The following is a 20,219-nucleotide window of genomic DNA, read 5'->3' as shown; positions in this document are numbered from 1 at the left end:
AACTCTTCACGTATCAGAACTCAGCAATTATTCATTTAATTGCACCTGGAATCCAGACAGTTGGAGGGCACCATCTGACATCCAATTTTTTAATTCCTCTTCTACTCGTGCTCCTTGTACTTGTTTCTGAGATTTCGGGTGACCATGAAAGTGCACTGTGACTTGTCAAATTTCTTCCTAGGGACTGAGCTAAGAAAGAAACCCCAACTAACAGTACTTGCCATTCAAGAGCTCCATTTATTTTCTCAGGACTTCCAGTACTTCATAAAGTTAGAACATTAGCATTTATTTAAAAGGAAGCCAAAATGTAATTTCAGCAATGAAATACGGCTACGCCAATTATGTTTCAGCATTGTTCAGAAACAAGATCCAGGACATGGAAAAAAAAAAAAAGCGAAATTAATCCCACGTGCTTTTGGGAGACATGGATGAAATGTATTTTTCAGTGTTGTGGTTTTGCTGTTAAACCACTGAGATAACGTAGCGAATGCGAAAAAATCTAAACGTGAGCCTGCTAAAACATGGTGCTGTACCTCAAAGGCAGTTAACTGCACAGAGCAAAGGTCACAGGGAATCAGACCTCCTGTTATCAGCAGAGCCGCATTTGATTTGGAAAATTGTCAAGACTGGCTTTAGCTCAGGCAAACGGAGCATCCGCCTCTTTCCGTCCAGCAAGGAAAAAGCCAAAATTAATACAGAGCCGAACAACTAAAACACATATCTGAAAAGGGAGTAACTGACGCCTTGCTATGAAACTAAAATAGTCTGAGCATATTTATCTGCCTTTAAAAATAGTTGGCAGTGCTCCCCATGCCGTCCGCGTGGAACTTGGAACATCTAGCTGCACGGCTCGCCCCCTCGGTCCCCCGGGCTCTCCATAGCTGAAGAGATTAGAAGGTGCAGCCCAAGAGGGGGCAGGGGAAGGAGAATGGCAAGAATCTTTATCCCTCCTCCCCAACCCCACCAGCCGGCGTTTAATAAACCCAGACGGCCGGATTGCAGAAGCACAAAGCAGCATCAGTTTAGCTCAACTTGTTAACTAGCCTTGGGACACTCGGTGGGTTTTTTCTTTCTTTTGGGAGAGTGGGTGAAAGGAATAAGCCCTGGTACAACCCTGGAAGTTAAAACGAAGTGAGTTCAGCACTTTCAGAAACACCAAAATGCTGTTGATTGTAAAATACCCATAAAATCCAGGTACTTCCAGTCGTTCTTCAAAAGACGGGCTGTACTGGCAGAGGAGCTTTGGACTCATTCCTGCGAGTAATTCCTTGCATGCAAGTAACTACTCGTCAGCCCAATGAAACGATTCATGAAAGCAGAAATTTGCAGGACTGAGCCCTTGCCATGACTTTTGGGGAGTCACAAGTTGGAGCTAGTCTTGCGTTTTACATAACTACGTGTGCACCCGTGCTGAATACCATGAGGCAGCAATAAAAGATATTACCAAAAGCCTAGAGTGGATGCTGCACGCCGTTGAGCCTAAAATTATAAGGAGCTCCACAGAAGCGAGTTACTCTGCTGAAAAGAGTAAGTTTCACAGAACTGTGACGAGCACAGTCAGTGCCCAAATTAGTTCTGCCCCACAGGCAGCAGGTTTCCGGATGAGACATGAACTAAACACAAAATATTTCACCCGGTGATGTTTGGCACATCTCCGACACATTTAATCAGAAGCATAAACAATCTAGACACCGAAATACAAACTGATTTTTCCTTAAAATCAGCGTTCCATTTCTTTTTATTTTAAAAATTCAGGAATGTGATACACAATATAATCAGCTCCCCACCGCTGCAGTGTTCACTTACATGAGATTCACTAGTTTCATGCTTTGTGGAAAAAAAAAGACAGATTGCGCAGTGGTTTTGAACGCTCCCGGTACGCTGGAACCACGATCTTCGGGATAAATCCGGTCTGTGTAACCACACACAGGTCAGGTTAAAAAATCAAGCTGTACTGCAAGGTAGGAGGCTGAGGCTGGGTCAAATACAGCCAGGACGAACCCCAACATTGCGTTGCTGCTGCTGCACAGCCACCTGACCTGACTATTTGCCTTCGGTGCATTGACCATTGAGGGCTGAGGAGGCTGGAGGGCCCCGTTAACACCAGCTGGTGCTGCGCTCGCAACACGCCGCAGGACAAAGAGGCCGCACGGCTCCCCCTCCTGCCCCCCTCATCGGCATCATCACCATCACCACCACCATCATCACATTCGTATCCTGTCCCGATAATAAAAATAACGCGGGGGAGAGCTTCTTGTCTTTTAAGCTAGCCATTGCCTGCAATGGACACAGTAATAGAAAAATATGACTTCTGGCACAAAAAAGATTAAATAGTTACAGTGGAATTCGTGAGCACAATTCCATCTATGCAGACGCATTTACAGAGACTGTCAGCCAATGGTGGCAACTGCCACGACTTAAGGGTTGCTCTCTTTTTGTAAAAGCAACAGGAGAGAAGTAAGTCAGGCTTGTCAGTGCTACAATGGGGATTTTTGGTAATTTTTTTTTTTAAATAAACTAAAGAGCAGTAGTATTTATATGGCGCATTAGTGATATACAGCAGGACCTCAAAGATTCATACTAATGACTGAGACCAATTTTAAACTAGCAAGCAAAATAATTAGTGAAAGTTTACCATAAAAAGCAAGGACACATTTCAAAAAAAAAAAAATAGTACTTTGTTCATTTCAAAATTTACTTGGATAATACTTTGTAGTATACTAGCAGTGGTAGCATATTTTGCAAATGTAGTCTCATACAAGATCTCAGTTAACAGTCAACTCTAGATCATATACAGGTAACAGGAGAAAGAGTTAAGGTAATTCAGACAAAACAAACCCACATATAAATAGCATATTAACACATTTAAGTTAGTTCAGGAGACTGTACAACGAGCGTGACCACGGAAGCGGCTCCGCAACGCTGATGCTGGCGGGGCACAGCGCTGAGCCGAGGGGACGCAGTCGCGCGCCCTGCGGATGCACCTCTCCAGTGAGAGGTGGGGGGCACCTCAACAGCACCAGCCCCGAGCTAACAAAGCCCCCGAGAGCCCGCTGGGGCCGAGCCCCGCAGGGCTCAGCCCCGCTATTCCTCCCCCTTGGCACGCAGTGCTTGGCCAACGCGTCGGCATAGGGCACGGAGCGAGGCCGGGCAGCCCGCACGGTTAACGCACAACACTGGTAATCCACCCATGGATAATCGAGAGTTGACTGCAATGCTCTGCTGAGAAGTTAGGTAAGACTACTGACACAACCCAGGCCAACCCGGGTCCGATGAGCAGCAGGCTATTCTGAACTACGTGTGAGCAATTATCATACAAGATGCGTAGTAGAAATGCAAACTAGCAAGGTGTTCTGTATCTGGAGGTGAAGCTACATTCCCTTCACTAGCAAAACATTCTTTTAAAAAATCTACATTTAAATACTGTTGAAAACCTGAAAACCACAGCATCAAAGAATTTTGTAAGGCCAAGACTATCCTCAGTTCCCTCTGTTGTGCCAAGGTATTGCAATGCATTTGCAGGAGTAAACACAATGTAATTTAGTATCTCGTACTCCTTCCAGCGCCCTCCAGTAACAGATCTCAGTGTTCCTCACACAAGAGTTAAGCCTCACAACACCCCTGTGAGGTAGGTATTATCCCCGTTTTAAGACAGGGAAACTGAGGCAGAGTGTTTATCTGACACGTCCAGAGTCATACAGCAAACAGTGGAAGAAGTGAGCTGCTTTCCAGTTTGGAGCACAGGAGCAGTCGATTCATCACAAGACATTATTTCCCATACACAACTTCCAGGTGGATCAGAAGGGTCAGGGTTTTAGACCAGGTTCCTTTCATCTTCGACTCTCATCTAGTCTCTGCCAAACTCACAGAGTCCGCAGATCAGCTTCTCTTCTGTTAAGGTGTAAGTTGGCAGCACACTGTAACAGCTTCTTTAGAGCCAGTTGTCAGTTAACTGATTTAACATCTTAAACCATAGAATCAGACACCTGTAAGTGAAAATTCGTGATACACGTCTCAAAATGTACAATACAGTGAGTGAAATCCTACTCCCCCAAACACTTCAGCAGAAGTCAGTGGGGCGCTCCCGTGGGTGCGGCGGAGACCAGGACTGCAGTCACTGCAAGTGCTCACAGACACTCAGCGACAAGCAAAATGCATCACCGAGTCACTTCGCACGGAGGCTACCGTCCATGCTTTTGAAAAACATGAGTTACGCTGTCAGTGCTCGACAAACTTTCCCCCCGATAGAGCTGACATAATCAAGGGATTCTTTATTACCAACAGAGCATCAGTTAAAGTTGAAGCTCCAGCTCTTCATTCCTAGCACTGAGCCAAATATTCTTTAAAGTCGAAGACTTCTATGATGAGACAACGTGGAAATAATGAAAAACACCAGAAAATACATAAAATATTAAAGTATGCGTTACTTTATCTGCCAGTCTCACGTCTTGATCACAGAGCAGTATACAGTAGCTTGAACTTCCATTTCAATAAAAACCCTTTCACATCTGATATTTTCACAGGCAGTTATTTTCTTTACCTCGCTACCTTACCAGAAAAAGCGGGGACAGCTTCTAATGATCATATGATGCTTCCTTTAAAATATGCTATACGATAAATTCATTAGAAAAACCTTCACATTTTTTATTATATAGGTTTAAGAAAAATATGTGAAACTGACAAAGTGGTTTCCAGTTTTAAGTAGTTATATCTTTAAAAACGTTCTATCAACTTTGGTTTCCTTAGGGCTTCTAAATAAACAATATATTAAAATATCTACAAATCAAATATTAAAGGAAAGAGCAGGTCCAAGAAATCTGCAATACAATCGAGTTCCTATATGCTTATCCCTCAGATGTCTTTTCACTGGAAAGAAAAAAGTAGTTTGAAGAACAACAAAAAGTGTCTCGGCTGAAATGTTGGAACTGGTTTTCTGAAGTTGTTACAGCATCGGTGCACTTTCTGTCTGTCTCAGTACAAAGTCAACACAAATATTGTATCATGACAGTGACATTATGTTCTTTGAAACAAGCATTCTAGGTTTAGCAATATGACAAGAACAAGGACTTCAGCAATTACACTACTTGGCAAAATTGCATCTCCAACATCTGTCTCTTCCTCCTGCAATGCAGCTGTTGTCAAAGTCACCACAACTCAGGCAGCACCACCCCCGGAGTTACAACGACGATTCAAACTGCTCATTTTGATCGGTGTTTGCCTCTAGCTTAACCGAAGGAACGCTCTCCGATTTAGTCCTTCTGGTTTTGTTATGCGGAAATTCAATGACAACCTCTGAGCAAGAAATACTAAGCGAAGAAGATTTTTCTGTCTTCTTTCCAGTACTATCTTCCACTGTTCCACAGCACTGCTTCAAAGCACACTGAGTTCTGCAAGGAAACTCGCATTTCCCTCTCCCTGATTCAGAGCCAACGCTGGCAAACTCAGGCTGAATGGTAGTCGCATGAATCCCTTCGTCGTGAAAGATCTCCTTTATGCGCTTTGCCACCATCATGTATGTGGAAGGGTCGGGACACTTGATGTGAGCAGTGCCAATGATCCGACTCCCCGCTAGCTGCCAAATGTGTAATTCGTGGACTGCTTCGACTCCTTCGAGGGTGCGTAACTTTGAGTTCAAAGAATGAACATCTATTTGCTTGGGAACAGTCTGCAGAAGTATAAGGGCCGACTCCCTAAGTAACGGGTAGGTTGTGTAAAGGAGTATACAAACCATAATCAAACAAAGGACAGGATCTAAGTATAGCAACCAGCATGGACCTGCCACCGTAACGCTCTCTTGCTCAGACGTGTTGGCTCTGCCAAGTGTTGGGGCTAAAGTAGCATTCTCCATGCAGTGGTTATTGACGCATGGATTAATGCAGGGCCCATCTTTGGGGCACGGATTCCACAAGCCATAGAAGAGCAAGGCATTCACTACCACAATTACCGAACCTAAGGCATCTCCAAAAACATGCAGAAATACTCCACGCATGTTAAGCTGCGCGCTAGAGTCTTCTTCAACCTCCTCTACGTCCAGAGGATAATGGCCAGCATTCCCATTCACTTGTAGGTCAGTCGTGTCGTCTTTCATATCACCTGACAAGAAAGCAGTGCAACGATTAGGCACATGATCTCACACCACACGTTACCACAATTCTGTATAAAATAAGAACCAATGTGAAGCTTGCCACGTTCCGTACAAAACCGAAAAACAAGCATCTCGACCCATAACATTCAGCAACGTTTCCTCTGGCTGAGAAACGTTCAGTTGTTCCAATAAGCGATCTACACAGCCTGAAAGGTAATCATTCGTACACGGCGTTTAAAGATGTCAACTGGCCAAGTATGAAGATGAATGCACTTTAATTTGTTTTACCAAAAGGCTGTTTTCACATTTTCCAGTTGTTTAATCATCGCTGTTCATTTCTTAAACAAAACACAGACTTGCAGAGCATATGCATACAAGCAGGTTAGGTAGCTAACTAACTGATACTTGCTTCCTCTTCCGAAAAGCCAGGAGAATACCGGCTGAGAATTACATTACTAAAATCTCTCTTGAACCATAGGAGTGCATTTCTATTTTATATCACATTTTATGAGGCCGGAAGCTCAAAAGCAGCATGGATACTACTTTATAGTCACTTCTTCTCTTCTCAGGTTGAGTAGTTCATTTCCAAAAGACTTCTGAAGTCAAGGAAGAGGGAGCTTTTCTGAGATGGCGCATGCAGCCAGCCGAACTGTGAGATACAACGAGCTGAGCTTTTAGGTCTAGAAGGCAGAATTTAGCAGCAGCATTAACTACAGGACAGCATAAGTCATCACTTACACTCTCAGAGGCTACAAACTAGCGTTATTTGTATTCTAGTGTACCTGAAAACATATTTTTAGTACTTTTTTTCAAGCAACGTATAGCTGTTGAGTGGCATATAGCTGCTGATGCCCAAAGCCATGCGTCACAAACCACACAATTAGTAAATGAACATTTTAGTGCCCTCCTTTGTCAAAACTGGCTGTGATATTACCACTGCACCACACCTAACTAGCTATGTAAGAGCAAAGGTACACCCCATTATAAAGAGGTAGCATGAAATTTTTGAAAAAAAAAAAAAAAAATACATTTTCCAAACTTCACAATTGAAATTAGTTTACAAGTTGAACCTCTTGTGTTTCTTTAGAAGATCTTTGGACAGCAAACTTCCCGTGTTAAAGAAATGTAATGAGCATTGGCCACGGGCCTGACCAAGTAAAACAAGGAGCGCTTAGTGCTTCCATGGTCATTCAGTTCAGAGCTTTGTAAACATTAACATGTTAGTATGACCTCCGGCTTTTGCCACTCTGCTCTCATGACTGTAATTCTACCATCATAAAAGTGTCTGCAGGTTCTCTCCTCCCCAGAGAAGAGGTAGGCTCGTACAAAGGCAGCTGAGCAGGGCAGTCCCGAGCCCCAGGCTTGTTATGTTGGGCACCACAAGTCGTCCTCAGGCTCCAGCTATGTTTTCCACACAACCTCTAGGAGTTATGAAGTATGGAAATGTCACCGGGGCCAGTAATTTTCCAGAGAAATTAATAAATTAGAGGAAAACAGCTCAGGTTACAGAGTTCAGACCTCAGGGTCCACAATGAGAGCAAGGAAAGAGGACCTTTCCTGGAAGCGCTGCGAACAGAGGAGATCTGGAGAGTCAGCAGCCTCATCTACAAGGGGCAGAAAACGGGAAGCGTGGCTCCAGAAAGCGCCAGTCTTTTTAAGGGTAAATGGCTAAATGTGCCGATCTGAATTTTGATTCATTTAAATCTCTCTGTAATACTGTGCAAGCCCAGCCCCTAAGGCTATCGCTAGGTTTCCACGTCAGCCCCGGGAGAAGAGGCTCTACCCCGCCCCGGTTCCAGCAGAGGCACAGCACCCCGCTCCGTCGCCTCCCCGCTCCTCACGCGCGCATCCCACTGCTTCTTCCAAGCCTCCCAGCACCTTCACCTCTAACTCGTCCACCGGGCAGCGGTGAATAACTCCAGCCATTACATAATCATGACATGGCAGAGAAGCAAACATAAACTTACTTAAAAGTTTCACTGTGACCAAAATTACGCCCCATTACTTCCTAAGTACCCACAACAAATTATCCTTTGTTGCCAGGACATCCACGGGATGTTCCAGACAAGCTACCCCCAAACAGGAGGTATTTTAATCCATGCTACAAGTCAGCCTCTTAGCCTTCAACCAGACAAGAATGTAGCTAAAAGCACAATTTATGCTTCAACAAGCCAAGAAGATATCAATTAGATCAGCGGCTAAATGAATTTTACATTGTTTGAAACTAATTATTAAGATACCTTTGTTGGGACTAACACAACATTAAGAGCTTATTATGTGGTCAAGAAAATAGTGTAATATATTCAGGGGAACTTTCCTATCCTCTTGCAAAACCTATCTTTTCTAAACCAGCAGAACGCTAGAGGAAAAAAAAAAGAAGATAAAGAGAAATAAATAGAGAAACTGCAAGTTTCTCACATATGGACTGGAACATCTGAAATACCGAAACTGTAGCAAAGTTCACTCCAAGGAAGAAAGTGCAGTATAAGCTAAACCAGTGGTGTCCTCATGCTGCCCTGGAAATAAAGGAGAGACGCGGGTCTGAAGACTGAAATGCTTTCCTCCCTGTCACAGGGATGCCACACGACCGAGGCTGAGAAGTGGCAAACACACCCTCTCCGTGCTGCGAGCACACAGGACTTGGCTTAGACCAAGTGACTTCCAAATAAAGCACCCAGGCTTCTGGATCCGTTAAAAACAACCACCCAAGGAATTCCCTCCCACAAAAAGAGACAGTTTAATCAGCATTGGGAAGGGAAGCTTTAATTTTTCGCTCTGCATACAAGACAGTGGGAAGCTGCCTGCTACGGAAAGCTGAAGGAAACTAACTCAAAGAAACCACGTGCGTGCTCTGAAACCTGCTCTGCATTCAGCAACTATCGCACCACTTCCCCAGCTCTGATTGGCAATTTCCAAGAATTTCTCCTTCTAATACGCACGTCACGAAGAAGTACAACACCACAGCAACAGAACGTACTTCGGTGTGCTGCGTCCAGAGGGAGAAAGCCCCTCGGGCAGCTCACAAGCGACCCAGCGGAGAGGTCTGGCTGTCAGGACCACGGTGCTGAGCCGCGCTCGGGCTGAGGCGCGGCCAGTTCGGAAGGCGTCAGGGCAACACCGTGTGACAGCTCGTGTCGCTAGGCAAAAAACGCTCGTCACGTGCCTTCGCGGCCAGCCCCAACTTCTCCCAAGGGAGACCGCTTTACCCTAAGACTCCTTCACACTCCCACCTGTCCGCACGACAAAAGCACGATGCGAGGTGCTCCTTCTAGCGCCCAGAGAAAAGGTTTTGGGTAGCGCTGCCACCGCTCGCTGCCCCTTCCCAAGGAGAAGGATGGGTGGTCCCCACGGAGCTCGTGCCGGGGGCCACCGGGACACCCACCGCCACCCTCGGGGAAGGGACCTCTGCCACCCTCACGCCGCCTCCCTCCTGGGCTGCGCCGTGGGCACCCCGGGGGCTTACCCAGCTTCTCCTGGCCGACCCCGTTGGAGCTGCTGCAGTTCTCCACCAAGGTGCTGGTCTCCTCCCGGTGCAGCGCGGCCTCCCCGTCCCCCGGGGGCTGCTCGGGCTTGGCTCCGCCGCCGAGCCGGGGGTGCCGGCCGCCGCCGTGCGAGTGGCCGTGGCCGTGGGCATGGCCGTGTCCCCCGACGCCGTGGTGGTTGAAGAGGCAGAGCCCCAGCAGGTTGACGACGAGCCCCGCCACCCCCACGGCGATGACCACCAGCGGCTGCTGGATCTCGTGGGGCTCGGTGAAGCGCTCGATGGCCTCCAGCAGGATGGTGAAGCAGAGGGCGGTGAGGAAGACGGCGTTGACCAGGGCGCCCATCACCTCGGCGCGCACCCAGCCGAAGGTGTTCTTCTTGGTGGCGCGGGTGCGCTGGGCGAAGCGCACGGCCACCAGCGCCACGACCAGGGCCATGACGTCGGACAGCATGTGGAACGAGTCGGACAGCATGGCCAGCGACGCCGTCACCCGGCTCACCACCACCTCCACCACGAAGAAGAGGAAGGTGAGCGCCAGCATGCACAGCAGCCGCGCGCGCCGGTTCTGCCACCACCACCGCCGCCCGCGACGCGGCCCCGACGCCGCCGACGCCGCCGCCGCCATCCCGCCGGGGGGCTCCCGGCCCGAGGGGAGGACGCCGAGCTGAGCCGCGCCGAGCCGAGCCGAGCCGAGCCGCGCCGAGCGCGGCGGAGCCCCGAGGGCGAGCGCGGCCCCGGCCCCGAGCGCGGCCCCGGCCCCGGCCCCGGCCCCGCCGCCGCTCCCTGCCGCGGCGCCGGGCGAGCAAACTTTGCACCCGAGCCCCCTCACTCTTTCCACACGGAACCCGAGCCGGCCCGGCCACGCCCCCCCGCCCGCTCCCCATTGGCTGCCGGCGACGCCCCCTCCCGCCCCCGCCGCCCGCCTCGCCCGCCATTGGCCGGCGCCGCCTCGCGACGGGCCGGCCCCGCCCTGCCGGCACCGCCCGCCGCACAGCCTCGCCCGGGGGAGGCGGGGGGGGAGGGCGGGGCGCCGCGTGACGTCCCCCCCGCGGCGGCCGAGCCCATTGGCGGCGGCGCCTCGGCCCCGGCCCCCTCGCGCCGCCGGCCCCGCCCCGCGGCGAGCGGGACTCGTGCAAAAGGTGCGCGTCTCCACACGGCCCGGCTGGCGGGCGGGGCGGGGGGCTCCGTGACGTCACGCGCGGCCGTTACCCGCCCGCCGGCTCCCCTCACGGGTGCCGGGGCGAGGCGGCCCCCTCACAGCCAGCCCTGTCATGTGCGTGGCGTATAACGTGTGTAACATAACGTGTTATGCGCATGTTATACATAACATACATAACGTGTACATAACGTGTGTGACGTATAACACCTATAACACCTAACACATGTAACATCTGTAGCCTATAACATCCATAACACATACAACATCCATAACACATATAACACCCGTAACGTATGTAACTGGCAATTCACAGTTAACAAATTTCCTGAGAAGAAGGGGGTAATTTTGCCTGAGGAAGTTTGAGAAAGCTGTAATGTAGCAAAAGCATTTGGGCACTAATAAATCACTCCGTAGATGCTATTCGTTTTATTGGATTTGCTGTAGTCAAGGAAAGACAAGGGAAAATGATCTCCTGAGATATCTGGAAAAATTAGAAAAATGTAATTACAAAAAGGCAGAGTTGAGTCCTTCCTTCACCAGTAGCATTCCAGGGGGCCCGTAAACGTGGCAGCAAGAGACAGGGTGCCCCAGAGTATCCACAGGTGGAAAATGAAGAGAGAGGAAACAAGTAGCCGCTGCTGTGTGTAACGTAGCTGTGTGTGTGGAGGCAGTAACAAAACCGGTGCTCTGAAAAGAAGATGGAGCAAGACTGCCAGAGCCTGTTGCTGTACAGAGATATTCAGGGTCTGCGCAAAGGTTTCTGACAGCTGGAGTTGGAAAGCACGACAAGGCGGTCACGCTTCTGCAAGGGAGGAGTGTCAACAGGCCTAACAGACCGGTAGTTCAGGACCGGCTTACGCTGGACTCAGCAGAGTCCCAGCAAGTCCACATCTGTCCACCATGTCTTTCTGATCTTTGTGCACTGTCTCCTCTTCACTTACAACGCAGCGTCGTGTTCTTTACATTACAGACCCAGTTCGGGCACCACAGGCTCTGCTCTACTGCCCTATGACCCTGAACTGTATCTTCTGTGAGATTGTTCGTGTGTCAAAATCTAGGTCTGCTCTGTTTTTAGTTCAGCTTAGGAAACCATATGGAATGCTTTAATGACAACCAGTACTTTAAGGGTACTGTAGGAGTGTCAGCAGTTAGATTGCTATAATGTTCTCCTCATCTACTTGACTTCCCATATGCCATAATATCATTTAATAGGGTGTTACACATAATCAGGCAGCTGACCAGCCATTATACTATAGTGGAACATGTGTCCTCTCCTCACCACCACCACTGCCACAGCCATTAGTTGATGAGGAAGAGTTATCCAAATTTAAGATATACGGGTCAAGAAAACTAATACAGCTCAAACCGTTCTTAGTTCCTGCAGGTGGGGTGGGTTATCATTTCACAGGGATCAGTGTTAATCCAGAGGAGTTCAGGTAGCAGTGAAGGACAACTGAGCATAAGCTGGTTCCCCCATGATGTTTCCGTGGTTTTCTAGATGACTGGAAGTACTCAGTCCCCTCCTCACCAAAATAAGGATGGTACTGATATTGATACTCTACTTACTAATAAAACTTAATCAACATTGAACATAAACTGTGTAAAGAGCTTTCTCGGCTTCTTTCTGAGGATGTAAACAATGTCTAGGTCAATTTGGGATCCTTTTAAAATTTCTTCACCATAAGACCTCCTAATCTCTTCAAAGATACCATACAACTGGTCAAATTGCCACTGTCTTCCCCTTCAGGGACAGCACATTCTTGATCCTGCCCTTGTCCAGCAATAGCTCTTCTTCCTGCTATGCCAGGCTGAATACCGAATTCCTTGGGCCCAAAAGTCGTGAGACATGGACCGTACACCTCAGGAGACTGGAAGGCCATGACTGTTTGCCAGGCTGGAAGTGGTAATGGTTCCTCAGGCCTTCTACTGCTCCCTGATGAAGAGGGATGGGCATCTAGCTTTGTCCTAGGGGACCCGGCAGCCACCGTTATATTCATTTACTTCAAATATAGGGCCGTGGGCTAATAGTCCCCAGTGGGATCCCACTCCCACTGCTGGTCCTGTCAGACACAGAGCAGCAGCTGAGCTCCCATCACTACCTCTGCCCCAGAGTCCTTCTTGTTAACCAATGTGCTCTGCACTGCCGTTCCCAGGCTTTTCTATTGTTTTAGCATATATCAGCATCCAAGAGGAACAGGGATAGTTCCTAAATTTAGGGCTGTGCATGTGGCAACATTATGAATTTTAAGATTAATAGCAAGATGACTGCTAAAGGTACCTAATCAAGCCGTAAGATGATGTGCTTACAGGAGAACATTTTGTTCCTGCTTATGTGTTTGAAGAGAATACTATATCTTCAAAGCGGGGAGGACTGGTGTTGTTTTTGTGTGTGTGTGTGTTGGTTGGGGTTTTTTTTTAGGTTTCCAGGCATTGTGACTAACCCAATTCTTCTCTCGGCGCTGCTTCCGGTCCACACATGTGGAATGAACAGTTTCCAAATCTGCTTGCTTACTGAAAATGCCCCGTGTCGTGAGGGGAGAAGTAACTCTGAATCTCCGGCGTGCAGCTACACACCACCCCAGATCTGGGTGACAAGATAGGAGAAAGCTAGAAAGACAGCTGCTGCTTGTTGCCTGGTCTTGGGCAAAATTTTGTGCACTGGGTGCTGGCGAACTCTCAAAGTCTGCTCTAAGCGCTGTGGGAAGATTTAGGACTTTGGTTGGGAGATTCACTATTACTCACATGTTTGCTGAGTAAATAAAGTCACTGCTTTTTCCTTTGAATCTCTGTGCGAGTTTGCATGCGGAGAGAGGTCAGCCACAGAAGGCTCTTCGTCGCTACATGTCTTTCCACTTGGAAATGACTGTCTGTAGGCCTCCAGTGCGGTCACATATTACAGAGCACACGGCCTCCTTTTAACACCTAACTTGTTCCCTTTCTGTGCAGTCATCAGACCTGTCTGCTTTTAATAAGGGCTTGTGGGACTCTGACAAACATGACTCCATCTGTCTGTTCCACTTCAAGGCTGTCAGTGTTCATTGTAGGCTGCGTTTCTTGCAGGCAGTGTGTCTCTGTTAACTGTCCTTACAAGGTTTCTTCAAATTAGATCCGGTCAGCAGCACCAAAGAGAACAAAAGCGTTCACTGCCCAGTTACCTGTACTGCCAAGCTGATCTTCTGTAATGAAAAACGATACAAATGAAAAGCAAGTATTACTGTTCACGCAGCTCTGTGTCAAAATCACTATTGCATCCTGATGCAGGAAATCAGCTTTATCATGGCGAGGACTTAAACATGTGTTTGCAGTTAATTAAAAGGCCTTCTTTGAATAGAAGCAAGTTCAGCATGTGCTTAAATGCTTTCACTTGTGGTCTGTGAAGAGAGTCTATAAGCTGTAATTGGCCTAAAGATAGGGGATGAAGAGCATCTTGCTCTGTAAAGAGATTTCTTCTTCCAGTTGGTTCCTGTGGCTGCAAAATCTGGGCCCTTTATAAGTCAGCAGCAGAATTCCAGACAAGTTGAGGGGTCAGGATAACATTCTTTATACTTCTTCTGAACCTTGTAGAGCAGATGAAAAAAAAAATAATTTCCCTTTTGATTTTTTTTCTCTCTAATAAAGAAAATGGTTTTAAAATGTGCCTCTTATGTTCAGTTTTGACCTTTCCTTTGTATGTTGGTTGTTTTGCTTTCTTGCTGTCAGTCCATTTATTTGATCCAATAGCATTTGGCAGCCTGCAGCTGCATCATAATTTCTGCCACGATTAACTGCACAGCCGATCTATAACTGGTTTTAATCAACATGCATTTTTCAATGGACTTGAGAGCATTTCCTGACTGGTTTGGTTATCACTCGCTCTGCTTATGGTACAATTAGTATTTTCTTAAAATTCACAGGTAAGCAGATAAAATTCTTGCTCTAATCAGCTGTGAACAGACATTGTGGTTTTAGAGCTAATAACTTATTCAACCAATGTTCAAGTTTACCCTACTAGAAAAATCATCACTATATTAATCATTAAAGGAAAAAAAAAAAAGCCAGGAAAAAATGTGGCGTTATTCACTTTTCCACACAATGCAGCTTCCCACTGGAAAGATAAGTAACAATGATTCAACAGGGATGGGAAAATTCTATAAATATAGAATTCATCAAATGAAAAAAAAAAAGTCTTTACACCTTTCAGTAACATTTTTTATTATTATTGAAATAAATTATCCTTCATATGACGTTTGAAATCATATTTGTTAAGCTCTGCCTTTTATTATTTTTAGAAAGAACATAAGTTCTCTAGCTGTAATCTACGCATTATCTGAATCTAAATATTCTTAATTAATCTAATCAAAGTATTTGTTATTGATACAAATATTCTTGCTTCTAACATTTACACACGTCATAGTCTCACAAGTGGCTGGAGGCCCGGCACACTCATCTCAGCTCTTTGTTGTTTGGAACAACTGTGGGACAAACAGAGTATCTATTATATGCTCTGAAGCTCACTTTCAGAAGAGATCCTCTTGGACCTCCAGCCAATGCACTCAGACTGTGGTGGTTAAACTTTGGAGCCGCCTGTCACGTTCAGGTTTAGGACCCCAAGGTGCTGGGCACCCAGCATTCCCCCACGACAGCTGGCAGAGGCGCAAGCTGCATATACAAGAAATGCAACCGCACTCCTAGGCGGCTGACTGTGGAATGTGTCTAACCTAAAAAACAGGTTTGGGAAATTTTGCTCTTTAGGCTCCTGTCTTGGGCATCACATTGGTGGTGGTTTTATTTATTTGTTTGTTTGTTTATTTGGATAAGTGCAGTTTTCTCTACCGTTCTGCAGTTGCTATGTGAGGACCAAGTGACAGGTGGGAGGTGGAGGCTGATCGCTCACGTCAGGCGGTAACTCCAGCATTCCTACACTGGTGTCATTAACAGCCTACTTCTGGGACACCCCTCTTGTCAGCAATGCTAGTGAAGCCAGGTGGTTTTGAACTCCAATGCTCATTTTCCTCCGTACTGGGACTTGCACCCTTCAGGCAGAGAATCAATGGGTATTTACTGAGCACAGACGCTGAGAGAGATGTGCACTTATCACTGTTGTGCTGCTTCCAGCAGCTGCCTGTCCCACCTACCTACAAAGTCTGTCAGTGACTACACAAAGTTTTCTGGCATTAAAATTGGTCATTTGGGGGCAGGAGTTTCCACTGTTGCTATAGGATGCTGGATTTCATTGATGTAGGACTTTTAAAAGTTGCTTGCAGGAAGAAAGACACTCAGGTCCCTCCAGATAAGTCCTGAGAAGTCCCTACAAGACGAGTGAATATTGTAGGGAAATCATAAATGTGCATGTTCTGGCACCTGAAAAGTCATTTCAAAACTAGTTCAACAAGTGCAATTTTGAATCATGTGAGACTGCAAAACACCTCCGTGTAGTGCTACGAAAGAAGAAATGCCCTATGGTGGCACGTTTTGCCCTAACAAATGGAGTCATGTTGGTACACCTCCACATCTCCTGGGAGCCCGGTGACATCAAGGGCACACCATGCAAATATTTTATTTCAGTCCCAGGGACTGAACTAGCCAATGTCAGAACTTCGTACAGGAACGGTATTGGCTCAGAAGAGGAAAATCCCCAGGCAAATTGGAACGAAAGCCATCACGCTGGCTTTGTGTACAGAGTTTAAAGGATGGTTCCTGGAAGGGCCATGAGCACAGGATGTGGCACATCGTATCGTTTCTGCTCTGCGAGACCAGCCTGCCAAGCAGCCTGGTGGCACAGGAGTTGCAGGGCGTGCTCGGGCACGGGGACCCCTGTGAAACGCTCACAGGCTCCCGCTCTGACCCAGCACCAACAGGTCTGATCTTGAGGGCGGCCTCAGGCTCATCCTCGGCAGGCAACCCAGGTTCACCTGGTGTTTCCAGTCAGCTCGTCTACCCACCCAGCTCTGCTGCACTTGGTGCCACAACACGCATCAGGTCAGAACTGCATCCAGCCGTCTTGATGACACAGGTTTTTTCATGTAAAGTCTTTTAAGCAGCTGGGATCTTCATTTTACCATTTATATTTTAGATATTAATCGTATCAGCTTGAGAAGGACAAATTTCCCTTTATTACACAATGGATATATCCATGGAAAATCATCATTTATTTTGCCACTCAGAGTGTTTTTGTAATAATTCCTTTCCCTTCCCCATTTAGGTCTGTAGGTGCTGTGGATAGCTGTTCCTCAGCCACTAAACAAGCTCATGACAAAGACTGTCCTTTCTAAGCTGCAGATATTTAGAAAGGTGCCATTTTAGCAAATGGTGTCAAATGATCAATGCCTTCTGCTAAAAGCAAGCCTGCGAACACTATAAATGTTCTGTGCAGGTAACCATTTCAGGACCTGTTTGAAAAGCAGCTTTGTCCAGAGCAAAAGTGACATTTTCTCAGTCCTGATCATTTTAAATTTCTCCTCCCCAGAGCCAGTGTGATTTGGAACATGCTGCGAACCTGACTCTGAGACCTTCTGGACACTGCTCCTCTCTTCAGGCATGAAAAGTGGCCTTCACTTAAGGAGGGAGACATGAAGGTTTGTGCTTGTAGGTCTCATCACCTCTTTTCTTTCCAAGGACCAGTTGTATTTGATGTTTGTCAAATCATATCCCAAGACAGTGAGCATAAGCATGTTGACTTCATATTCTGTAACTCAATCTATTAATACTTGTAACTGCCTTTCATGGAGGCCATTTTGTGGTCAGCTTAAGCCAGTCTAATTAAAAGCTGGTGCCAAAAAGGGCAGTCATATTTCCACACCGGAAATTTCATTCCCGTCCCCAACCAGGCCTCAGATCTAGCAGTTGCTAGATGCCCCACGAGGGGCACCAGCTCTGCCTGGTAGTGCAACCAACACCCAGTTCTTTTTCTTCAGCATGAGTTTTCAGCCAGTTCAGCAAGTTAATCCTATTTACCAAGGGCTGCGGGATTGCTAGAGCTGACACATAGGACAATGTGATTAGGGCAGGGAAAAGTGTGTGACCATAAACTAGCAACAGCCCGTAGCTGTTTACGCTGATCGTGAAACCACAGTTCCAAATGGACAGTAAGGGAGGGATTCATGCCTGGGAATCGGTAGCTGACACACAAACATCTTCAGATCACGAGTCTCCCTGTAGACTCAGTGTAGATCTAATCAGCTTTGTCAGTGGAGCCTACAGTGTGATTTATCTCCTCCTAGAGTTGTATGTACTTGATGAGATGAATCCCACCCTCGGAGCACCCATTTCTGTCCATGACTATAAAGAAAGCCTGGTATGAAGAGCTCAGAGATGAAGTCAACAGCTAATGAGGTGACTCCTGCCCCCAAGTGTTAGTTCTGCCTATTGTAAGGGAATCTGTTTATTTATTTATTATTTGTACACTAAAATGTGAGTTAGGTGAATTCTTTAATGACCCAAACTGAATAATGTCAGAACGAAGAGTAGTACCTGGTGGCACTTCCTGCTAATATTGATGCTCATACCAACATACTAGAAATGTGATGTTCAAAGCTGTGTCTCCGAGCCAAAATTCACATGCATAGAGGAAGTATTTAGATATGGTCAGTCCTGGGTAGCCAACAGTTCCCTCAGAAGCAAACAAGAGTGGTGGCAACTTTTGGAAAGCACGACATTTATGTAGGTGATTAAGCATGGAAGATCCTCACTTCAGGCACTTTTCTAAAATGTTCTTCTAAATTTCTTACAAGCTAATTCTGTACAGTTCATTACAAATGGCTATTCACATAAAGCAACTGTGAATATTGCTTCTTGAAAGCCTTATTTGTGTTGACCTGCTTAGTACCTACCCAGATGTTTCTGTCATAATGTTTGGGAAAACCAAGTTCACATCAGCATGGGTAGATGAAATGATGTGCCACAGTATTCACAGAGCCAATGGAAGGAACCCATTTCTATCGCTGCTGAGGTGGCAAAACAAATATTAAATACAGCAGTTACTGAAGCTGTCCTAGGAAGGGCTCGTCCATCAAGTTTCCAAGTAATCTTTTCACAAAGTATCTGCTCCATCTCCCTTATTGACTAACAGTGTATATCATCTAGTTAGTTAACAGTGGGGTAAAGGTCTTTTTCCTGCTGTATGTCAAGCTCTTGTGCAAAAAAAACTACTGTTAAACTCCATATAACCTTAGAATTGTCCACTGTTCCAACTGAACTGGAGTTCTAGGAATATGCTTATTCATTTTGTTATTAGTCACATATGATGGACATACTTTGTGCCTTTGATAATTAGATAAGCCAAAGCCTATCTCTTTCTTGGAAATTTCCCCGTAGGAAGATATTCTCCATGTAAAAAAGGGAATAATAAAAAAAGCAAAATATATACTTATTTGATGAGCACCATCACAACATCCCACTGTTGTTAATGCACTGGTATTTGCCGTTTATACCACTATACTGATATAAAATCACTATAAGTACTATCAATATGCACATATATCAACACCAGTTGTTAAAAATCAATGAATGAGTAGGTCTTTGTCTATCTGGTATTCAGAGCTTCTATGCTTGTTAATAATGAGAGCCAACAACTTTATGTCTAATCCTAAATGGGAAGAACGTTTCCCACTTGATCTTTTGGATTTCTGTAGGCTTGACAGTAGCCTACAAGCACACAGAAAGGCAACTGATAGCGTTCGCATGTTCATGTTTCCCCAAGGAGTTGCAACAGGCTGACCTGACACAGTCCTCTGTGGGAGGTGAGCACAGCTGTGAATTGCCCTCCGGGACACTCCATGTAGGTGAACATGGAATCAGGTGTGTACATGCATGGCCCCTCCCGAAATGTTCAGTACGGCAGCATGCAGGCAGCACGTAGGTTAGGAAATGTTAGAGGAGGGAGAGGAGGTGCTGCTTGATCGCTGTCATTACAGTTCACCCTGGTCGTATGTAATGGTTTCCTGGCATTGACTCTGGCCTGATCTAGCGATTGCAGCAACTGGGTCACTTTTGCAGCACTACATGGCCCAGCAGCTCCTGCTGGGACATATAGCTTGGCGAAGTCTTCTTGCTGAGGTGACTCATCCTAGCCCCACATACCGTACTGTCCTCCTGACCTTCTTAGTCTCTCTCTCACCTGCTGTAGCTGTGTCACACAGCCTGCTTGTGCTGCTTGGTTTGGTAACACGGGTCCGTGCAGGCAGGCCATACAGGCAGCCAAAACTCAACAGTTTGCATGCTACCAAATACAGTCTCTGTGGATCCCACATCATGTTCAGACTATCTAAAACCTCCTCGGGGCTGTCCAAAAGGCAGGACAGACCACAGCCAGCAAAGGGGGCTGAATGACTGTGCCATTCTCAGCTCCAGCCAGGTGCTGCAGCCTTCAGTACCCCTTGCCCCAGGCAGAGCACAGCCACTGGCCACAGAGCTTAAAGCTCGGCTCAGTCATCCTGTGACTGACGTGCTGCAGCATAACGCCAGACTTGGAGGCAGCTCAGCTTCATGTTTCTGTATTATCTGCTCCACCCAGC

At 46.7% G+C, this 20,219-nt stretch overlaps 1 protein-coding gene across 1 annotated transcript; it reads right to left on the bottom strand.

The window, feature by feature from the left end:
• Positions 1-1,697: 1,697 nt before the first annotated feature.
• On the bottom strand, positions 1,698-10,754 carry SLC30A1 (solute carrier family 30 member 1). Its single transcript, XM_013174086.3, has 2 exons — positions 9,549-10,754; positions 1,698-6,093 (listed from the first exon to the last, which is right to left on the bottom strand). Exons 1-2 carry the CDS (start codon positions 10,192-10,194, stop codon positions 5,177-5,179), a joined length of 1,563 nt encoding a protein of 520 aa, XP_013029540.3. The 5' UTR covers positions 10,195-10,754; the 3' UTR covers positions 1,698-5,176.
• Positions 10,755-20,219: the final 9,465 nt, after the last annotated feature.

The sequence above is a fragment of the Anser cygnoides genome, chromosome 3, assembly GCF_040182565.1.
Source record: "Anser cygnoides isolate HZ-2024a breed goose chromosome 3, Taihu_goose_T2T_genome, whole genome shotgun sequence".
Taxonomy (NCBI): domain Eukaryota; kingdom Metazoa; phylum Chordata; class Aves; order Anseriformes; family Anatidae; genus Anser; species Anser cygnoides.
The sequence above is the reverse complement of the archived record's forward strand: the minus strand, read 5'-3'. Positions and strand labels throughout refer to the sequence as shown.

Bases quoted from the DNA above. Each gene is read 5' to 3' on its own strand.
- SLC30A1 (XM_013174086.3), bottom strand. From the start codon at position 10,194: ATGGCGGCGGCGGCGTCGGCGGCGTCGGGGCCGCGTCGCGGGCGGCGG. The intron at 6,094-9,548 runs GTAAGCCCCCGG...CTTTCTTGTCAG, and splicing joins GGTCGGCCAGGAGAAGCTGG to GTGATATGAAAGACGACACG.